Here is an 18,113-nt window from a genome sequence, read left to right as displayed (position 1 = left end):
GGGTGTAAAAAATAGTAAGAGGAAAGGAATAAAGACAATCATAAGACAGACTAATTTTTACAACATCCTAGCATTTAGGCCTTGAAATGAAAAACTAAACATGAAGGCTTTACTTGAAAACTCAAAGAAAGAAAAGGAACTATAAAAGAATAATTCAGGTGCAATTCTATTAATCCTTTGTTGTATTTTTTTACAGCATATGCTTGTTGTATTATTTTGTATTTTGTATTATTGCATTTTATATTGTATTTTGTATTATTTTACAACATAAAAGAATGATCATGTTTGCTTCTATGAAAAACTTACCTAATATTGATCATTACAATGTATCCTTTTGGGGAGAACATAACCCTTTAATTTGGTATCTAGACTTAAGTTTTCATTGGATTACTTTCTCAGCAGATGGAAGTTTAATTATTTTCTGCGTATAACAAAATGAAGTTGAACTCCAGTGAATTTTAATTAAGTGTTTCTTGTACTACCCTTATGGATGCTTTTCCAGTAAGGATGCAGACTAAATTAAAATGACTATAATACAAATTTCAAAAACAATGCTTAGCTAATATGGATATTCTGACACTCACAATTATTGCTCATGTACAAAGAATCTCATGAGAGCTCCAGAGGGAGAAATAATTATGGGCCAAAAAAGGCACACTATCCAAATTGCAGCACCCATTGAATTCAGGTCGCAACCAATTTTAACACTAAGATCAGGCTGGGAGGAAAAAAAAATCACATTTTCCAAAATAGAGCAATTATAGAGAATTTTTTGGTATGATATAGCCTAGTGAGAAAGAAATAGCTGAAAGAATTACAGAAAAGTCATACTGTTTCCTTTATTAGACTAAGAACTTGAGAACAGAGATCCTAACTTACAATAAGATGATTAAAATAAATACTACCTTAGTGAGTGCTGAATGTTAGTAAGTAGTGTTACAGAAAACACAGAAGCATGTAAAATGGAGAGGAGAGAAGGTGGTCAAGGAAGGCTTTTGAAAGGTAGTAAGGTGTAAGTGTAAACCTGAAGAGCTGAAACTGTCTTGTTTACAAATTAAATACAAATATTTCATTTATTATTTCAGGCTGACTAGAGTTATTTAATTTTAGATTTAATTTAATTTAATTTTATTTTTTGAGATGGAATCTCACTACCGTCACCCAGGCTGGAATGCAGTGGCACAATCTTGGCTCACTGCAACCTCCACCTCCCAGGATCAAGCGATTCTCCTGCCTCAGCCTCCTGAGTAGCTGGGATTACAGGCACGGACCATCACACCCTGTTTTTTTGTATTATTAGTAGAGATAGGGTTTTGCCATGTTGGCCAGGCTGGTCTCGAACTCCTGACCTCAAGTGATCCTCCCAAAGTGCTGGGATTACAGGTGTAAGCTACCGCACCTGATTGCTAGAGCTATTTTAGATGTATTGAAAATGCAGCAAGTTTATAAAACTATTTTTCATCTCATTTTTGTTGCTTAATAATAAGTAAAAACAGTGGCAAAGTACACAAAAAGACACTGCATCACTAAGAGTCTCACACAGAGAAGGTGATATGGCTATCTGTTACCCTGCATTACATCTTAATATTTTACTATTAACAAAATTTTAGGCTTTAATAAAATTAAAAATCAAACATCAAAGATACATTAGCTTTCAAAGAAAAATATCCTCTACTTAATATTTACATTTTAACTAGCAACCTGACCCCCACATTAGATCAAAGATGAAACATTAGGAAGAAGATTTAAATAATGGAATAACAGTTTGTTCAGAATAAATCCTATTATGGTATTGTATAAGAACTGCTCTGAAAGCATGATTCTGAAAGGTTTCATTGTAATATGAAACAATGAAAAGACTCAACTGTCTTAAAGACATCTGTTTTTCATCTTCTCAAAAGTACTTAAATCTGTCCTCTGATTAAGTTTGTCCTTACGGTCTAATGACTTGGTTATTCTTTTACCATCACTGAAATAACAGTCTTTCTGGTTGCTTTTATAACTTTGCCTTCATCTTTAATGGTTTTCATTTTCACTATGGTATGTCTAGATGTATAATATATTTCTTAACATACTCAGCACTCATTAAGTTTTTTTAATCCGAAGTTTCTGTTTAATTTTATAACATTGTACTCATTAGTACTACTTCTCTCTAATACATTTCTTTCTATGTATCTATTTTTTTAGACATGGGGTCTTGCTCTGTCATTCAGACTGGAGTGCAGTGGCTTGATCATAGCTCACGGCACCCTGGAACTCCTGGGCTCAAGCAGTCCTCCCATCTCATCCTCCTGTGTAGCTAGTACTACAGGTGCACACCACCATGATCAAGGGTTTCTCTCGTTTTCTGAAACTTGTTTTTAAAGGACCGACGAAGTGTCTGACACTACCCTTCCCATATCAGAAAGGTCTGTCCATATCTTTTTATCCCTTTATTACTGTGCTCTGGGTAAATTCCTCAGTATTACATTCTAATTCACTAACTGTCTCCTCAACATTCTAAAATATATCCTGTTTATTAAATATGAATTTGTGAGTGTTTTTCACATTCAGTATTTTGTGTTTTTACATCCCCTGGTTCTTATTATTTGTCATTTATTTGTTGAAGAAACTGATCATTTGGTCTGAGGTACAGTTTCCCAAATTCTAGACTTAAGCAATACCACAAGGATTCAGTCAGAAAACACATTCTTCTGGCCTCCATACTTACTGTAAATGATTACTTAGATCTAGCAGCATACAGATTAAAATCCAATTTGTTGGCTGGGTGCGGTGGCTCACACTTGTAATCCCAGCACTTTGGGAGCTCGAGGCAGAAAGATCACCTGAGGACAGGAGTTCAAGACCAGCCAGGCCAACATGGTGAAACCCTGTCTCTATTAAAAATAGAAAATTAGCTGAGGAAGGTGGCGCACACCTGTAATCCCAGCTACTCAGGAGGCTGAAGCAGGAGAATCACTTGAATCCAGGAGGCGGGGGCTGCAATCAGCCAAGATCACACCACTGCACTCCAGCCTAGGCGACAGAGCAAGACTCTGTCTCAAAAACAAAACAAAACAAAAAAACAAAAAAATCAAATTTGTTGGAAGTGGATGGCGGTAAATGGGACACAAAGTGGTAACTTAAAGTGCCATCTCTGCATAGTACCTACTACTTCCAGTACATGCAGTAATATCTCCTATTAATCAATAATGTAGACTGAGTGATACTTATGGAAATTAATGATTAGTATCCATGGCATGCTGATCACTTTTGCTAAGTAGGTCACATTCTCAACTACACTTGTATTCTAGTTTTGAATAGTTGTGTCAGGCTGTGACAGATCCAATACCAGTTTATGCAAGGTCTGATTAAATAAAATGCAAATCAACACTGTAACAGTAAGAAATTGAATAATTGTTGTTTCTACAAGGATAATAGGTTGAAAGCTTTGTCAAGACTCAACAAAGGTGAGTCATTAAAATAAACACTGGTGTTACAGACTGACAGAAAATCAAAAAATATGGATTCTGAATTCAAGACTGCATGACAGAGCCAAGATGGACAGAATTTATGCTCTCACCTGAAAAAAGTAAATGAAAACAAAAACCAAATTGCACAAAATGATTTTTAGATGTTGGATTATCAGAGTAGAACGGTAATCTCTGAGGGGGGAAAACATAAGGTGAGCCCTAAGACTGTCCCCAGATATATACATGTCATTTAACAGTTTAAGCAGGGGAAAATTTACCTTACAAGGGACACAAAATGAAGTCCTTCAAACTGAAAGAAAATAACACGATACAATAACTAAATTCCACATGAAAAAAATGAAGAACATCAAAAATGTTAACAGGAAAGTAAATTAGAAGACAGTAAGTATATTTTCTTCTCTTAATTTTATTAAGAGATGACTGAACACTGAAAAAATGAAGTACAGGTGGGTTAGTAACTAATGTAGACAAAATATACACAACAATAACAGCACAAAGGAAGGACAAGAAAATGAAGCTAGGCTACAGTAGTGCTTTGTGGAATATTTAGAGCTAATAAGGGGAGTTCAGAAAGGAGGAAGGATATAAAATGAATAATCTTAGTTTTCAACTTAAGAAATAATTAGGCCAGGAATGATAGTTAACGCCTAATCACAGCACTTTGGGAGGCTGAGGCTGGTGGACGGTTTGAGCCCAAGAATTTGAGACCAGCTTGGGCAACATGGTGAAAACTCGCCTCCACTAAAAATACAAAAAACTAACCAGGTATGGTAGCGTGTGCTTATAGTCCCAGCTACTCAGGAGGCTGAGGTGGGAAGATCGCCTGAGCCCAGGACGTTGAGCCTGAAGTGAGCTCTGACTGTGCCACTGCACTCACACCTGGGTGACAGAGTAAAACCCTGTCTCAAAAAAACCAAACCAAACCAAAATGAAAAGATTAGCAAAGGATGGCTCACACCTGTAATCCCATCACTTTGGGAGGCTGAGGTTGGTGGATCACTTGAGTCCAGGAGTTGAAGACCAGCCTGGACAACAGGGCCAAACCCTGACTCTACAAAAATAACAAAAATTAGCCAGGCATAGTGATGTGTGCTTGTAGTCCCAACTACTCAGGGGGCTGAGGCGGGAGTACTGCTTGAGCCCAGGAGGTCAAGGCTGCAGTGAGCAATGATCATGACACTGCACTCCAGCTTGGACAACAGAGCGAGATCCTGTCTCAAAAAAAAAAAAAAAAAAAAAAGCAAATTAAAACCAAAGCAACCAGACAGAAAGAAATAATAAATACTGAAACATAAATCAAGGAAATAAAAAAGAGAAAGCCAACAAAACTACAAGTTCATTATTATTTGAAAAGATCAACAAAACTGAAACTTATAGTGAGACGGAGAAAGACAAAAAAGACACAAATCACACAAGAATAAATAAGGGGGCTGCCAACCCCCCAAAAATTAAAATGACTACAAAATATTATGAATAATATTATGCCATTAAATTTACAATTTGCATGAAATAGACATATTGCCTGAGAAATACAAATGACCAAATCTGACTCAAAAACAAAAAATCTGGCAGTGTGCAGGGCACAGTGGCTCATACCTATAATCCTAGTATTTTGGGAGGCTGAGGCACAAGGACTGCTTGAGGTCAAGAGTTCTCAACCATTCTGGGCAAAATAGAGAGCTCTAGTTTCCACAAAAAATAAAAAATTAGCCAGGTATGGTGGAGTTTGCCTGCAGTCCCAGCTACTTGGGAGATGAGGCAGGAGAACTGCTCGAGCCCAGGAGAATAAGGCTCTAGGGAGTTGTGATTGTGCCACTGCACTCTAGCCTGGGTGACAGAGAGAGACTCTGTCTCAAGAAAATACATTGATAAAAAACAAAACAAAATAAAAAAAAATTCAGGATACATAAAGTAAATTGAATTAGTAATTAAAACTCTTTACACAAAGAAAAGCCTGGGATCAAGGGGCTTCTCTGCTGAATTCTACCAACATAGAAATATTACCAATCCTTCATAAATTCTTTCAGAAAACAGAGCAGGAAGAACGGCTCCCAGTGTATTCTATAAGGCTAGTATTGACACTGTTACTCCTTATGAAAGTAAATGCACAAATCCTTAACAAAATACTAGCAAACTGAATCCAGCAGCATATAAAAAGGATTGTATATCATGGCCATGTGGAATTTCTCCCAAAATGCAAGGTTGGTATAATATCTGAAAATCAATGAACACAATACACCATATTAATAGAATAAAAGAAAAAACCTGCATGACCACCTCATTCAAAACAGAAAAGATACAGAAAAATATCAATCCATCATGATAAAAACACCCAAAAATCAGACTAGAAGTAAATTTCCTCATCCTACTGAAGAGTATCTATACAAAACTTACAGTTGATAACATCGTGCCTAATTTCAAAGTCTGATTGTTTCCCCCTTAAGATAAGGAATAAATTAAATATTGTTAAGAGGTTAATTCTCTTCAAATTGGTTTACAGAGTCATTACAATCCCTATGATAATTTCAGAAACTTTTGTTCAAAAATCGACAAGCTGATCCTAAGATTTATATAGAAATGCAAAGAATCTATACTAGTCAAAAATTTTTTGAAAACAAAGAATAAAGTAAGACAACTTACACTACCTAATTTTAAAAGCTCGTCTAAAGCATACTCAATGCAGTTGGTTATCAGAATAAGGATATACAGAAAATCCAAAAATAAAACCTTGTTTTTATAGTCAATTCATCTTCAAGAGAGATGGCACAGTAATTCAATTGGGGAAGGATACTTTGCCATTAAATGGTGCTAGGAAAACTGAAAATTTGTATGCAAAAAGTAGACTTCTGCCCTTGTATCACATCATGTACAAAAATTGAATTAAAAATGGTTCATATGCCTTAATAGAAGAGATAGAAATAAACTTCTAAAATAAAACCCAGAAGAAATCTTAGGGTTAGGCAATGTTCACAGATACCAAAAACATGACCACAGAAGAAAAACTCACGAATCGGGCCATACAAATTGAAAACATTTGCTCTGTAAAGGTCACCATTAAGAAAATGAAAAAAAGCTATACATCTGTTAATGAACTTGTATCAAGAATACCAGCCGGGTGTGGTGGCATGAATGGCACGGTGGCTCATGTCTGTAATCCCAGCACTTTGGGAGGCCAAGGTGGGTGGATCTCTTGAGGTCAGGGGTTCAAGACCAGCCTGACAACATGGTGAAACTCTGCCTCTATTAAAAATACAAAATTACGGCCAGGTGCGGTGCCTCGCGCCTATACTCCCAGCACTTTGGGAGGCCGACGCAGGTGGATCACGGGGTCAGGAGATCGAGACCATCCTGGCTAACATGGTGAAACTGTGTCTCTACTAAAAATACAAAAAATTAGCCAGGTGTGGTGGCAGGTGCCTGTAGTCCCAGCAACTCGGGAGGCTGAGGCAGGAGAATGGTGTGAACCCAAGGGGCGGAGCTTGCAGTGAGCAGACACTGCGTGACACTGCACTTTAGCCTGGGCGACAGAGCGAGACTCTGTCTTTAAAAAAAAAAAAACCCACAAAATTAGCTGGGTGTGGTGGTGCACACCTGTAATCCCAGCTACTCAGTAGGCTGAGGCAGGAGACGGAGGTTGCAGGGAGCCGAGATCGCACCATTGCACTCCAGCCCGGGCATCAAGAGCAAAACTCCATCTTATTAAAAAAAAATATATATATATATACACACATATATATAAATGTAAATATATATATATAAATGTAAATATATATATATATATAAAATGTGTACTACAGCTAGCAACACATTCAATGACTAAAAAGCTCTGATTTTGTTCAGAAAAGCCAGATTCCCCTCCCCAACAAAAACCCCCAAGATATACTGTATAATTCCATTTGTATAAAATTCTAGAAAATGTAAACAAATCAGATAGCACATCAATGCTTGTTTGAGGATGATGGCAAGGCAGAATGACAGGAAGGGAGATAGAAAGGAGTTACGAAGTGCCATTAGAAAACTTGGCACTTGAATTACTTAAGGACGATGGAGAGATTCATTATCTTGGTTGTGGTGGTGGTATGTATACACAGGTGTATGTATGTCAAAAATTCATCAAATTATGAACTTAAATGTGTAGTTTATTTTGTGAATTATACCTCCATAACGGTGCAGTTAAAAAAAACACAAAAAACAAAAACAAAGACTGCATGGCAGGTATATGGAAATTCTAGTTCTTTTTAAAACAAATATATTAGTAACATGTTACACACGCAGTATGTCCAAGAAAGCGGACATAAAACTCCAATCAGACAATCCATACTCAACATAAAAGTCCTGGACCTATTTCAAAAGAACATTTTGTTCTTTCGGTTAAAATGTTTAAGTTCCATTAAAATAAATTATCAAACAGATACACACACACACACACACACACACACACACACACACACACACACAAAGCTGCCCCTTGGTATACACAGGGATTGCTTCTAGGACTGCTCACATATAGCAAAATCCATGCATACTCAAAAATATTACAGTTGTCTCTGAGTAATCTGCATATTCAAGAAGTTAGCCCTCCACATAAACAGGTTTCATATCCCACAAATACTGTATTTTCAATCCGTGTTTAGTTGGAAACAAATGGTTTACAGGCAATTCTTGCAGTTCAAACCCATGTTGTTCAAAGGTCAGCTATGTATGTGTGTATTTCTTTGTTTTGTTTTAGACAGGGTCTTGTTATGTCACCCAGGCTGGAGTGCAGTGGTGTAATCAAGGCTCACTGCAGCCTTGACCTCCTGGGTTCAGGCAATCCTCCCACCTCAGCCTCCCGAGTAGCTGGGACTACAAGTGCACGCTACCACAACTGGCTGATTTTTAAATTTTCTGTAGAGACGTAGTCTTGAACTCCTGGTCTCAAGTGATCCCCCCACCTTAGCCTCCCGAAGTGTCAGGACTACAGGGATGAGCCACCACATCCCACCGCTCTATATTAATTAGCCAAATATACTCTCAAATGGGTATGAAAACAGTGCTTCTATTTATTGTCTGTCTACTTACATCACATCTAATCAACAGAAGGTAACAAGTATATGTATATGATTCATTCATTCAACGTAAAATATGCTCTTTTACAATATAGTTAGTGTTTTTAAGGTTCTTGGGCTTCACAGAAAGACAAACTAAAATCATTCACAATGGAGGATGACAAAAATATTTTGCTAACAGCTTTTATTTCAATGTGTTTATCTGAAAGGAAACAAGAATGAAGATATAGTTGTTGCATTAACTGCAGGGGGTGCCCTTCTCTGTCCTCTTTTCACCCAGCTTCACATAGGTGTTTGTTTTTGTTTTTTTTTTTTTTTTAAATTATTAATTTGCCCATGGAACAAAATGAGTACCACAGAGCAAGAAAGTAGGGCATTTAATTTTTTAAATGTGAAAACAAGAATATCTTATTAAAGCCATATTAGTTTATGATTCTATTAATTAATATTCCATCAGTATAAATCCAAGTACATAAGCTACTTCCAACGGCCTATGTTCTGAATTTGGAAGAGTGTAACAGCGGTATGGCAGCAGTCATACAATTTCTTCTATAGTTGTAGTGTGACACTGACAGCCAAAGTTGTTTTGCAGAAAATAAAACACGAGTCATAATTAGTGAGTTTTATAGTTAGCCTGGGCCACACACACACACAAAAAAATCAATAAATGTTTAATTGAAAAGCCTTCAAAATTATTTTTAAAATCTCTTACCGGTATCTATGAACAAATATACCCTTAAAAATAGAGTTCATCATATTTTCAATTTCATCCTGATTTTCTTGTAGCTGAAATGAAAAAATATATATAAATTGTAATATTGGTCATTTTATTTGGAAGGAACAGTTCCAATTGTTTTTAAATCCTGGTTATTCTCATTCTGGGTAGTTTTCAACCCTTTTTCTCACTTGTACGACAGATGTGTGAATTACCAGTATATTTCCATTATTCCTATACATTTATATCATATTGGTTTCAGAACTTTCCACTGTCTGTCTCTAGACACAAACTTCACAATGACAAACAAGGAGTGGTGGCATAGCTAAGTGTGGTCAGATTCCTATCTCTGAAATATCATCTGCCTTAGGAACAGACCTCTTCTGTCCAAATCAGGTCCCTGGGCTTGGTTTTGCCTTTCTTGGTTGAAGAAACATCCCTAATTAACATATGTGATGTTGTAAAAGAAACTTCCTACTCCATCTAATGTATCTAAACATTACTCTGCATCTCACTAGCCTGTAACAGAGAGCAGGTCACCTTCCCAAAATAAGAGGTATAACAGAAGATAAAAAGGATCCTGGCTACTTATGGTGAAGTACAGTAACAAAATTAAAAATATCTATGGCAAAGATACGAATTTCAGGCAACAAAACTGATCAGAGTTAAAGTTTGTGTTTATTATTACTCAAAAACAACAACAGCATTGAATTACATTCAAGGTGGTATTTATTATTCTAATTTATTCTATAATTTACTGTATAGTAATATTCAGTGAAATATTTGCTTTTACTACATACATGACATGAATGTGACAATAAAATTCCCTCAGATTTATTCTTTTGCTGTATGCTTTGTTTCAGGCTTTACCAAAATAATTTTGGGAATACTTTTATAGCAAATCATTCAAATTTCTGCAACTTCCTCCAAGTGTTAACAATTACTTTTATTGCATTTATCATATAAAAACTAATTATTTTATAAGAGGCATATATTTCTGAGTCAGCAGTACTTACGAAAGCCTAGCTCTAGTACTTACTTCTATAATATTTCAAGTACGGTATGTGTGAAGGGTTCAACTACGTTCCTTAAATATTTGTAAGCTGAAATTCTAACCTCGAGTACCTCAGAATGTGAAATTAGGAAAGAGGACTGTGGCAGATTTAATTCATTAAGATGGGGCCATACTGGAGTAGGGTAGGACCCTAATCCAATATGACTGATGTCCTAAAGAATAAATTTGGAGACAGACATACACACAGGAAGAATGTCATGCAAAGATTGGAATTATGCTGCCAGCAGCCAAGCAACTACCAGACACTAGGAGAGAAGCCTGGAACACATCCTTCCTAACACCTTCCAAGAGAGGATGGCCCTGCCAACACCTTGATCTTGGAATTCTAGCCTGCAAACCTGCGAGATAATATTATTTTTTTAAGTCATTCAGTTTGTGGTACTTTGTCATAGCAGCCCTATCAAACTAATACAGTATGGCTAATAATTTAATCAAAACAGTGTTGCTTTTTCTTGCCTGTTATGAACCCATTAAGTTATTATTCATACATAATTCCCTTGCAGTAATGTGATGATCTTTTTTCAAGTTATAAGATAGACTAATAGTGCAGATCTAAGATTTTATGTAGTATTGGATAAATAAAAATGTTTCCTATTAAAAACCCAGTACAGGCCAGGCATGGTAGCTCACACCTGTAATCTCAGCACTTTGGGAGGCCGAGGTGGATGGATCACCTGAGGCTGGGAGTTTGAGATCAGCCTGACCAACACATGGAGAAACCCCATCTCTACTGAAAATACAAAATTAGCCAGGTGTGGTGGCGCATGCCTGTACTCCCAGCTACTTGGGAGGCTGAGGCAGGAGAATCGCTTTTGGGGAGGCGGAGGTTGCAGTGAGTCAAGATCGCACCATGGCACTCCAGCCTGGGCAAGAAGAGCGAAACACCAACTCAAAAAAAAAAAAAAAGTATAAAATCATTTTTAACACATACATGAAAATGTCATTGTAAAACTGAGACCAATCTTATTCACAGGAGTCACTATAAAACTGGGAAAAAATCGTATTCACAGGAGTGCCTTATACATCAGCTAGTATGCAGCCTTTGGTTTTTTCCTGGAAATGTAGCTTTGCTGGCTCCCAGTTCTGACTTTAGTATTTATCATACTTTTTGAGCCTATAGCCTTACAACTTTTTTGAGTTGCCTAACTCCCAGACCAACTTCTTTCAAAAACAGACATGTTCTATGATTCCTTTCTGCCATCAGACGGCACTTACATGATCCCCAATGAATGCTCCAGTTTCACTTGGAAACCCTGACATCAAATAACCTAATTAAATATATGCATAAACTTTTTTACAGAGGATTTAAAAAGTACTAATGTCATATATATTCCACACATTTACAGAACATAAAATCATCAGTTGCCAACTTACCTCTTTGCGTTTCTGAAGTAGTAACTCCAACCTTTCATTGGCTCTCTTCCCAATCATTTTATTTCTCTCAGCTTCATACTGTCTCTGGGTATTATCCTGATGAATACTGAGGTTTAAGGCAACATTCACCAGAGCAGTCATGAGCTTCATGGCTATGAAATGAAGAAATATTAAAATATTTATGAATCAAAACTTTATCCATATAAGATTATAAATAAAGTCAATGGATGAAGAAATGAAACTAGTGAATTTCTGTTTTACAATCCAGGCATAATTTTAGTTTAAATAAAAGATAACTAATGTATAGAAATAAACTCATCTGCAATATAATTTTCTCTACCTCAGCTTGGCTTGTTAACACTTTCCATTTAAACACAGCCTCATCCTAACTAACAGAAGAAAGCAATTTAGTAGTATCATCTTCAACAACTCCTTTGCCCCACTCCTAAAAATACACCCATTAAGGGCACACTAATCAAGCCTAAACCTCTCTTCTGATCATCAAATATGAGTATATATAAATGCATCCTTAGTACCTTTACTTAAATGTGTCAAAGGTATCTTAGATGTTTTAAATGTTTACAATCAATTTGTGATCTTTACCCCCACATATGGTCCTTTCCCTTTGTTCCTCACCTCAGAGTTGCACAACCTCCAAACCTGAAAAACATACTGATCCTACCAAACTCATAAAAGTCCATTAAAAATGTACTTTGTGAATTTCCAATTGACCTATCCTCCCCAGCCACAGTGATAATGTACTTTTAAATGTTCACTTGTATTTGTAAATCTTATTACTTTCAAATTTGTTTCACATCCTCTGACAAACTGGTATGACACACACCTCAAACTTCCGTCTTTTCATATTTGTTTTCATTACTGAGATAGTGAGAATATAGGAAATACAGGCAAAGGAACAAGAGAGTTTGTAGTGCTAAATAATTTCCCCTTTTTGTTCCTTTTAGGCTAAACATTCAGTTATTTAAAAAATTGAACTTTTCAGTGTTTTAGAATAACTGATTCATTTATCTGCAAACATACCCATATAATTAAAAGCAAGCATGCACTGTTTATAAACTTTCATTTTCTTTTTTTTTTTTTTTTTTTTTGAAGTGGAGTTTCGCTCTTGTTGACCAGGCTGGAGTGCAATGGCGCAATCTCGGCTCACTGCAACCTCCACCTCCCGGGTTCAAGTGGTTCTCCTGCCACAGCCTCCCGAGTAGCTGGGATTACAGGCATGCACCACCACACCCAGCTTATTATTGTATTTTTTAGTAGAGACAGGGTTTCACCATGTTGGCCAGGCTGGCCTCGAACTCTCAACCTCAGGTGATCCGCCCACCTCAGCCTCCCAAAGTGCTGGGATTACAGGCATGAGCCACCATGCCTGGCCTATTTTTTCTTAATTACATATGTAAACATATATGTTTTCTAAATACACGTATGTATGTATGTATGCTGTATCTGTATTTCTATCTATATGCACGCTCAATTTGTTATTCGGAAACTCTATTTACATTTTTGATCCAGTTCTGTGTTATTAAATAATTGCTGCCACCTTCAAACCAAAATGTAAGATAAAAATCTGAAAAACAAATGTTTAAGTTCTAGTGAAACCATTACATGTAAAGGGAATTAAAATGCAAAATCCTGAAAACAAATTTAAATTAGTGACCAGGAAATGGATTTTCCAGGATTTTTGCATTCATCATTAAATCAAAATGTTTCTTCCTGTGATAGTCATAGAACTAAACTGAGAAATAGTCTTGTGTTTCGAAATATAAGATAGTGATTTTGAGTTTTGTGTGTTGCCAGTAGTAGTATATTGCACCACACTATGGAAGTTTAAAAGAATTTGTAAAATTAAACTGTATAAGGAAAGAGAATAGCTCAAAGACAAGAGGAATCTGGAGCATTCAAACTACTCAAGTTGATAATACTAGTTTATCAGTGTTTGTTCTGAGCATATGAAGTGACACCCAAAGGAACTTAATTTAGTATCTACCTTCAGATATCTAATGCAAAATGACTTGAAGATCCAGGAGCTAAAAAGCATTAAAATTAACACCAACCCTAGTTGCAATTCACCAGTGGAAACTGAGGCACGGATTTTTAAAAACTTCATAGCTTTTACTTTCAGCTATATATCTTCTTGTGAACCCAGATCCCAAACTCCAAATGTCATTATTTAATGACTCTCCTTCCATCCCAGATACATAAACAGTAATCAACAAACTAAAACAAACAAGACATGTAAAAAATGATCAATATATCTTCGGAAGCATATTAGGTATAATACAGCAGTGTTTACTGAGATAAAATATTTTTAAACCTGTAAAACTGAGACTTCACTGAGTAACACATAAACAGCTATTAAAAACCTCAAATTAAACGATAGACAAAAAATGAAGATTATGATGTTTTAACTGAGTCCACTGAAAAAGACTTAACCCTGCATAGAAATGGTATTATTAAATTTTCCTGGTACTACTAACAAAACCTTTTTATAAGTTAATAATCCTGCAGGAATTCAGCCATTATAATGTGACATCAGCTTTTAAGTGGCTTCTTTTTGTCTAGCAAGGAGAAGAATACGTCCTTCATTCAGCTTTCACATTTTAACTGCTGACTATAAAATGGTAAATATGTTCTAGTACAGCGATACTGAGAGTATGGTCTGCAAATAGGGTGCTGACCACAACAAGTTTATTAGAAGTTCATTATAAGCAAAAAATTGAAAACATTTAGAAATTTTTATAGCAATCTGACAATTTAATGCCTGTTGATTTTAATAGCATGACACTAATACATACATATATACTATTTCCACTGCATTTTACAAAAGTACTAGGTTGTGACAGATTTGTAATTAAAAACTGGCCATTCATCATAGCTAAAGAAGCACTTATTTAAAATCCTTGTTCGTTCATCTAACAATCCAGCATATACTGAGCACTGTTGTAGTATAAGGATATGTAAGTGAACAAAACAAAGTACTTGCTTTTGTGATTTTTACATTCTAGTGAGGAAAAGAAGACAATAAATGAATAGATAATATGCAAATAAAAAAACACATCAGTTAAGGATTAGTGCTATAAAGAAAAAGTGTGGTAAAAATTAAATTAGAGAGTGAAGGGAGTGCTATTTTAGATGGTCTTTCGGGAAGGCCTCTCTGAGGCCTTGACATTTGAGCATGAAGTGAAGGAATGGTCACATGATTCCACAGCAGAACAGTTTTCCAGGAACCGTTATAAGGTAAACTATTGGGAGGACGGTATTCACTATAGAGCATAATATTTAGTCTGGTTGGAGCACACAGGCAGTTAGAGGCAGAAGAGGATACTTAAAAGGAAGGAAGAGGCCAGATTATAAGAGTGTTACTAGGATTCAGTTAACCTATCCTCTCCTTAGGGCTCGTGAATTAAATCTAACTGCGTAAGATCTCCTAGAGAATGTGGAGTGATGTGAAATAGCCTGAATTAGACTTTAAACTGATGTGTGACCAGAGTATAGGAGAGTAAAACTGGAAGGGAGACTAAATAGGAGCAGTGAGGGAGAGCTGAAAATATTTTGCTCAAAGTTTGCAATGAGTCTTAAGTTTTTCGCCTTTGGCAACTCAGTGAGATGATGCTGGGTTAGATTAAGTTGGCAGCAATAGGTAGAGAGAAAATGTTACATATGAAGTGTATTTTGAAAATACCAGGTTGGGCGAGATGGTTCACGCCTGTACTCCCAGCACTTTGGGAGGCTGAGGCGGGTGGATCACTGGAGGTCAGGAGTTCGAGACCAGCCTGGTCAACATGGTGAAACCCCGCTTCTACTAAAAATACAAAAAAAAAAAAAAAATTTGCCGGATGTGCTGATGCACGCCAGTAATCCCAGCTACTTGGGAGGCTGAGGCAGGAGAATCGCTTGATTAGCGATTGAGGTAGAGACTGCAGTGAGCTGAGATCGCACCACTGCACCCCAGTGTTCTAGCCTGTGAGATACAGCAAGACTCCATTTCAAAAAAAAAAAGAAAGAAAAAGGAAAGAAAATACCGCTGAAAGAATTTGTTAGATTACAATGAAGGAAATGAGATAAATAGAAAGGGCAAAGATAATTAGAAATATTTTTATTAGTTATGTAAGTGGAAATGTCTAGTAGATACACATTTGGAAGTCATTATCATACTGGTATTCAGAACCATAAAACTAGATGGAAATTAGAAAAAGGTGGTATTATTTGTGTGCTGTAAACAAAAGATCACCAAGATATTTGTTGATGGAAAAATACAGGCAAAATAGCCTTACAGTGTGTATATGCTATCATTTGTGCAAAAGAATGTATTATTTATTTTTACGTGCCAGTCACTCTTGCAAGCTGTATAAACATACTTATTCATATACAACTCACAAATCTACGAAGGAAGTACTATCATTATTAGTCCCTTTTTACATTAAGAGAAAACTGAGGCACAGATCAGCTAAAAGACTTGATGGTTACACAGTAACTGGCAGAGATAGAATTTGACCACAGGCAGTCTTGCTCCATAGTCCCAGCTCTTAAACACCACACCCTATTGCCTCTCACTGAATGTGTATTTGCTATTATTTGCATATAACATGTTTGCAAAAACGTAAGGAACTGGCAACTTTGGTTGTCTTCAAGGAAGCTAATTTGAGGATCGGGGACAGGAGTGAAAGAGTAACATTTCACCATATAAAATTTTACTTTTTTTTTTTTTTTTTGAGACAAGGTCTTGCTCTGTCACCCAGAATAGAGCACAGTGGTGCAATCACAGCTCCCTGCAGCCTCGATCTCCCAGGCTCAAGTGATCCTCTCATCTCAGCCTCCTGAGTAGCTGGGACTACAGCTACCACCATGCCCAGCTAATTAAAAAAAAAAAAAATTCGGGGGGGCGGAGCAAGATGGCCGAATAGGAACAGCTCCAGTCTCCAACTCCCAGCGCCAGCGACACAGAAGACCGGTGATTTCTGCATTTTCAACTGACACTCCACCTCTGGGGACAGGGCACAGCTACACAACAACAACAACAACAACAACAAAGCAGCAGAAACCTCTGCAGACGCAAACGACTCTGTCTGACAGCTTTGAAGAGAGCAGTGGATCTCCCAACACGGAGGCTGAGATCTGAGAACGGACAGACTGCCTGCTCAAGTGGGTCCCTGACCCCTGAGTAGCCTAACTGGGAGACATCCCCCACTAGGGGCAGTCTGACACCCCACACCTCACAGGGTGGAGTATACCCCTGAGAGGAAGCTTCCAAAGCAAGAATCAGACAGGTACACTCGCTGTTCAGAAATATTCTATCTTCTGCAGCCTCTGCTGCTGATACCCAGGCAAACAGGGTCTGGAGTGGACCTCAAGCAGTCTCCAACAGACCTACAGCTGAGGGTCCTGACTGTTAGAAGGAAAACTATCAAACAGGAAGGACACCTACACCAAAACCCCATCAGTACATCACCATCATCAAAGACCAGAGGCAGATAAAACCACAAAGATGGGGAAAAAGCAGGGCAGAAAAGCTGGAAATTCAAAAAATAAGAGCACATCTCCCCCGGCAAAGGAGCGCAGCTCATCGCCAGCAACGGATCAAAGCTGGACGGAGAATGACTTTGACGAGATGAGAGAAGAAGGCTTCAGTCCATCAAATTTCTCAGAGCTAAAGGAGGAATTACGTACCCAGCGCAAAGAAACTAAAAATCTTGAAAAAAAGTGGAAGAATTGACGGCTAGACTAATTAATGCAGAGAAGGTCATAAACGAAATGAAAGAGATGAAAACCATGACACGAGAAATACGTGACAAATGCACAAGCTTCAGTAACCGACTCGATCAACTGGAAGAAAGAGTATCAGTGATTGAGGATCAAATGAATGAAATGAAGCAAGAAGAGAAACCAAAAGAAAAAAGAAGAAAAAGAAATGAACAAAGCCTGCAAGAAGTATGGGATTATGTAAAAAGACCAAATCTCCGTCTGATTGGGGTGCCTGAAAGTGAGGGGGAAAATGGAACCAAGTTGGAAAAAACTCTTCAGGATATCATCCAGGAGAACTTCCCCAACCTAGTAGGGCAGGCCAACATTCAAATCCAGGAAATACAGAGAACGCCACAAAGATACTCCTCGAGAAGAGCAACTCCAAGACACATAATTGCCAGATTCACCAAAGTTGAAATGAAGGAAAAAATCTTAAGGGCAGCCAGAGAGAAAGGTCGGGTTACCCACAAAGGGAAGCCCATCAGACTCACAGCAGATCTCTCGGCAGAAACTCTCCAAGCCAGAAGAGAGTGGGGGCCAATATTCAACATTCTTAAAGAAAAGAATTTTCAACCCAGAATTTCATATCCAGCCAAACTAAGTTTCATAAGTGAAGGAGAAATAAAATCCTTTACAGATAAGCAAATGCTTAGAGATTTTGTCACCAC

General features: G+C 37.2%; 1 protein-coding gene across 1 annotated transcript in view; it reads right to left on the bottom strand.

Moving 5' to 3' along the window:
• Positions 1-12,773, bottom strand: part of LOC116268662 (cohesin subunit SA-1-like) — a 28,615-nt gene extending 15,842 nt beyond the window's left edge. The window contains exons 1-2 of the mRNA XM_031662599.1: positions 11,686-12,773; positions 9,234-9,307 (exon numbers count right to left, since the gene is read on the bottom strand). Of these exons, the coding sequence (XP_031518459.1) occupies positions 9,234-9,307; positions 11,686-11,835 (224 nt within the window). The 5' untranslated portion in view covers positions 11,836-12,773. The remainder of the gene's footprint in view (positions 1-9,233; positions 9,308-11,685) is intronic.
• Positions 12,774-18,113: the final 5,340 nt, after the last annotated feature.

The sequence above is a fragment of the Papio anubis genome, unplaced genomic scaffold (genome assembly GCF_008728515.1).
Source record: "Papio anubis isolate 15944 unplaced genomic scaffold, Panubis1.0 scaffold795, whole genome shotgun sequence".
Classification (NCBI taxonomy): Eukaryota; Metazoa; Chordata; class Mammalia; order Primates; family Cercopithecidae; genus Papio; species Papio anubis.
This window is presented reverse-complemented; position numbering and strand designations above follow the sequence as displayed.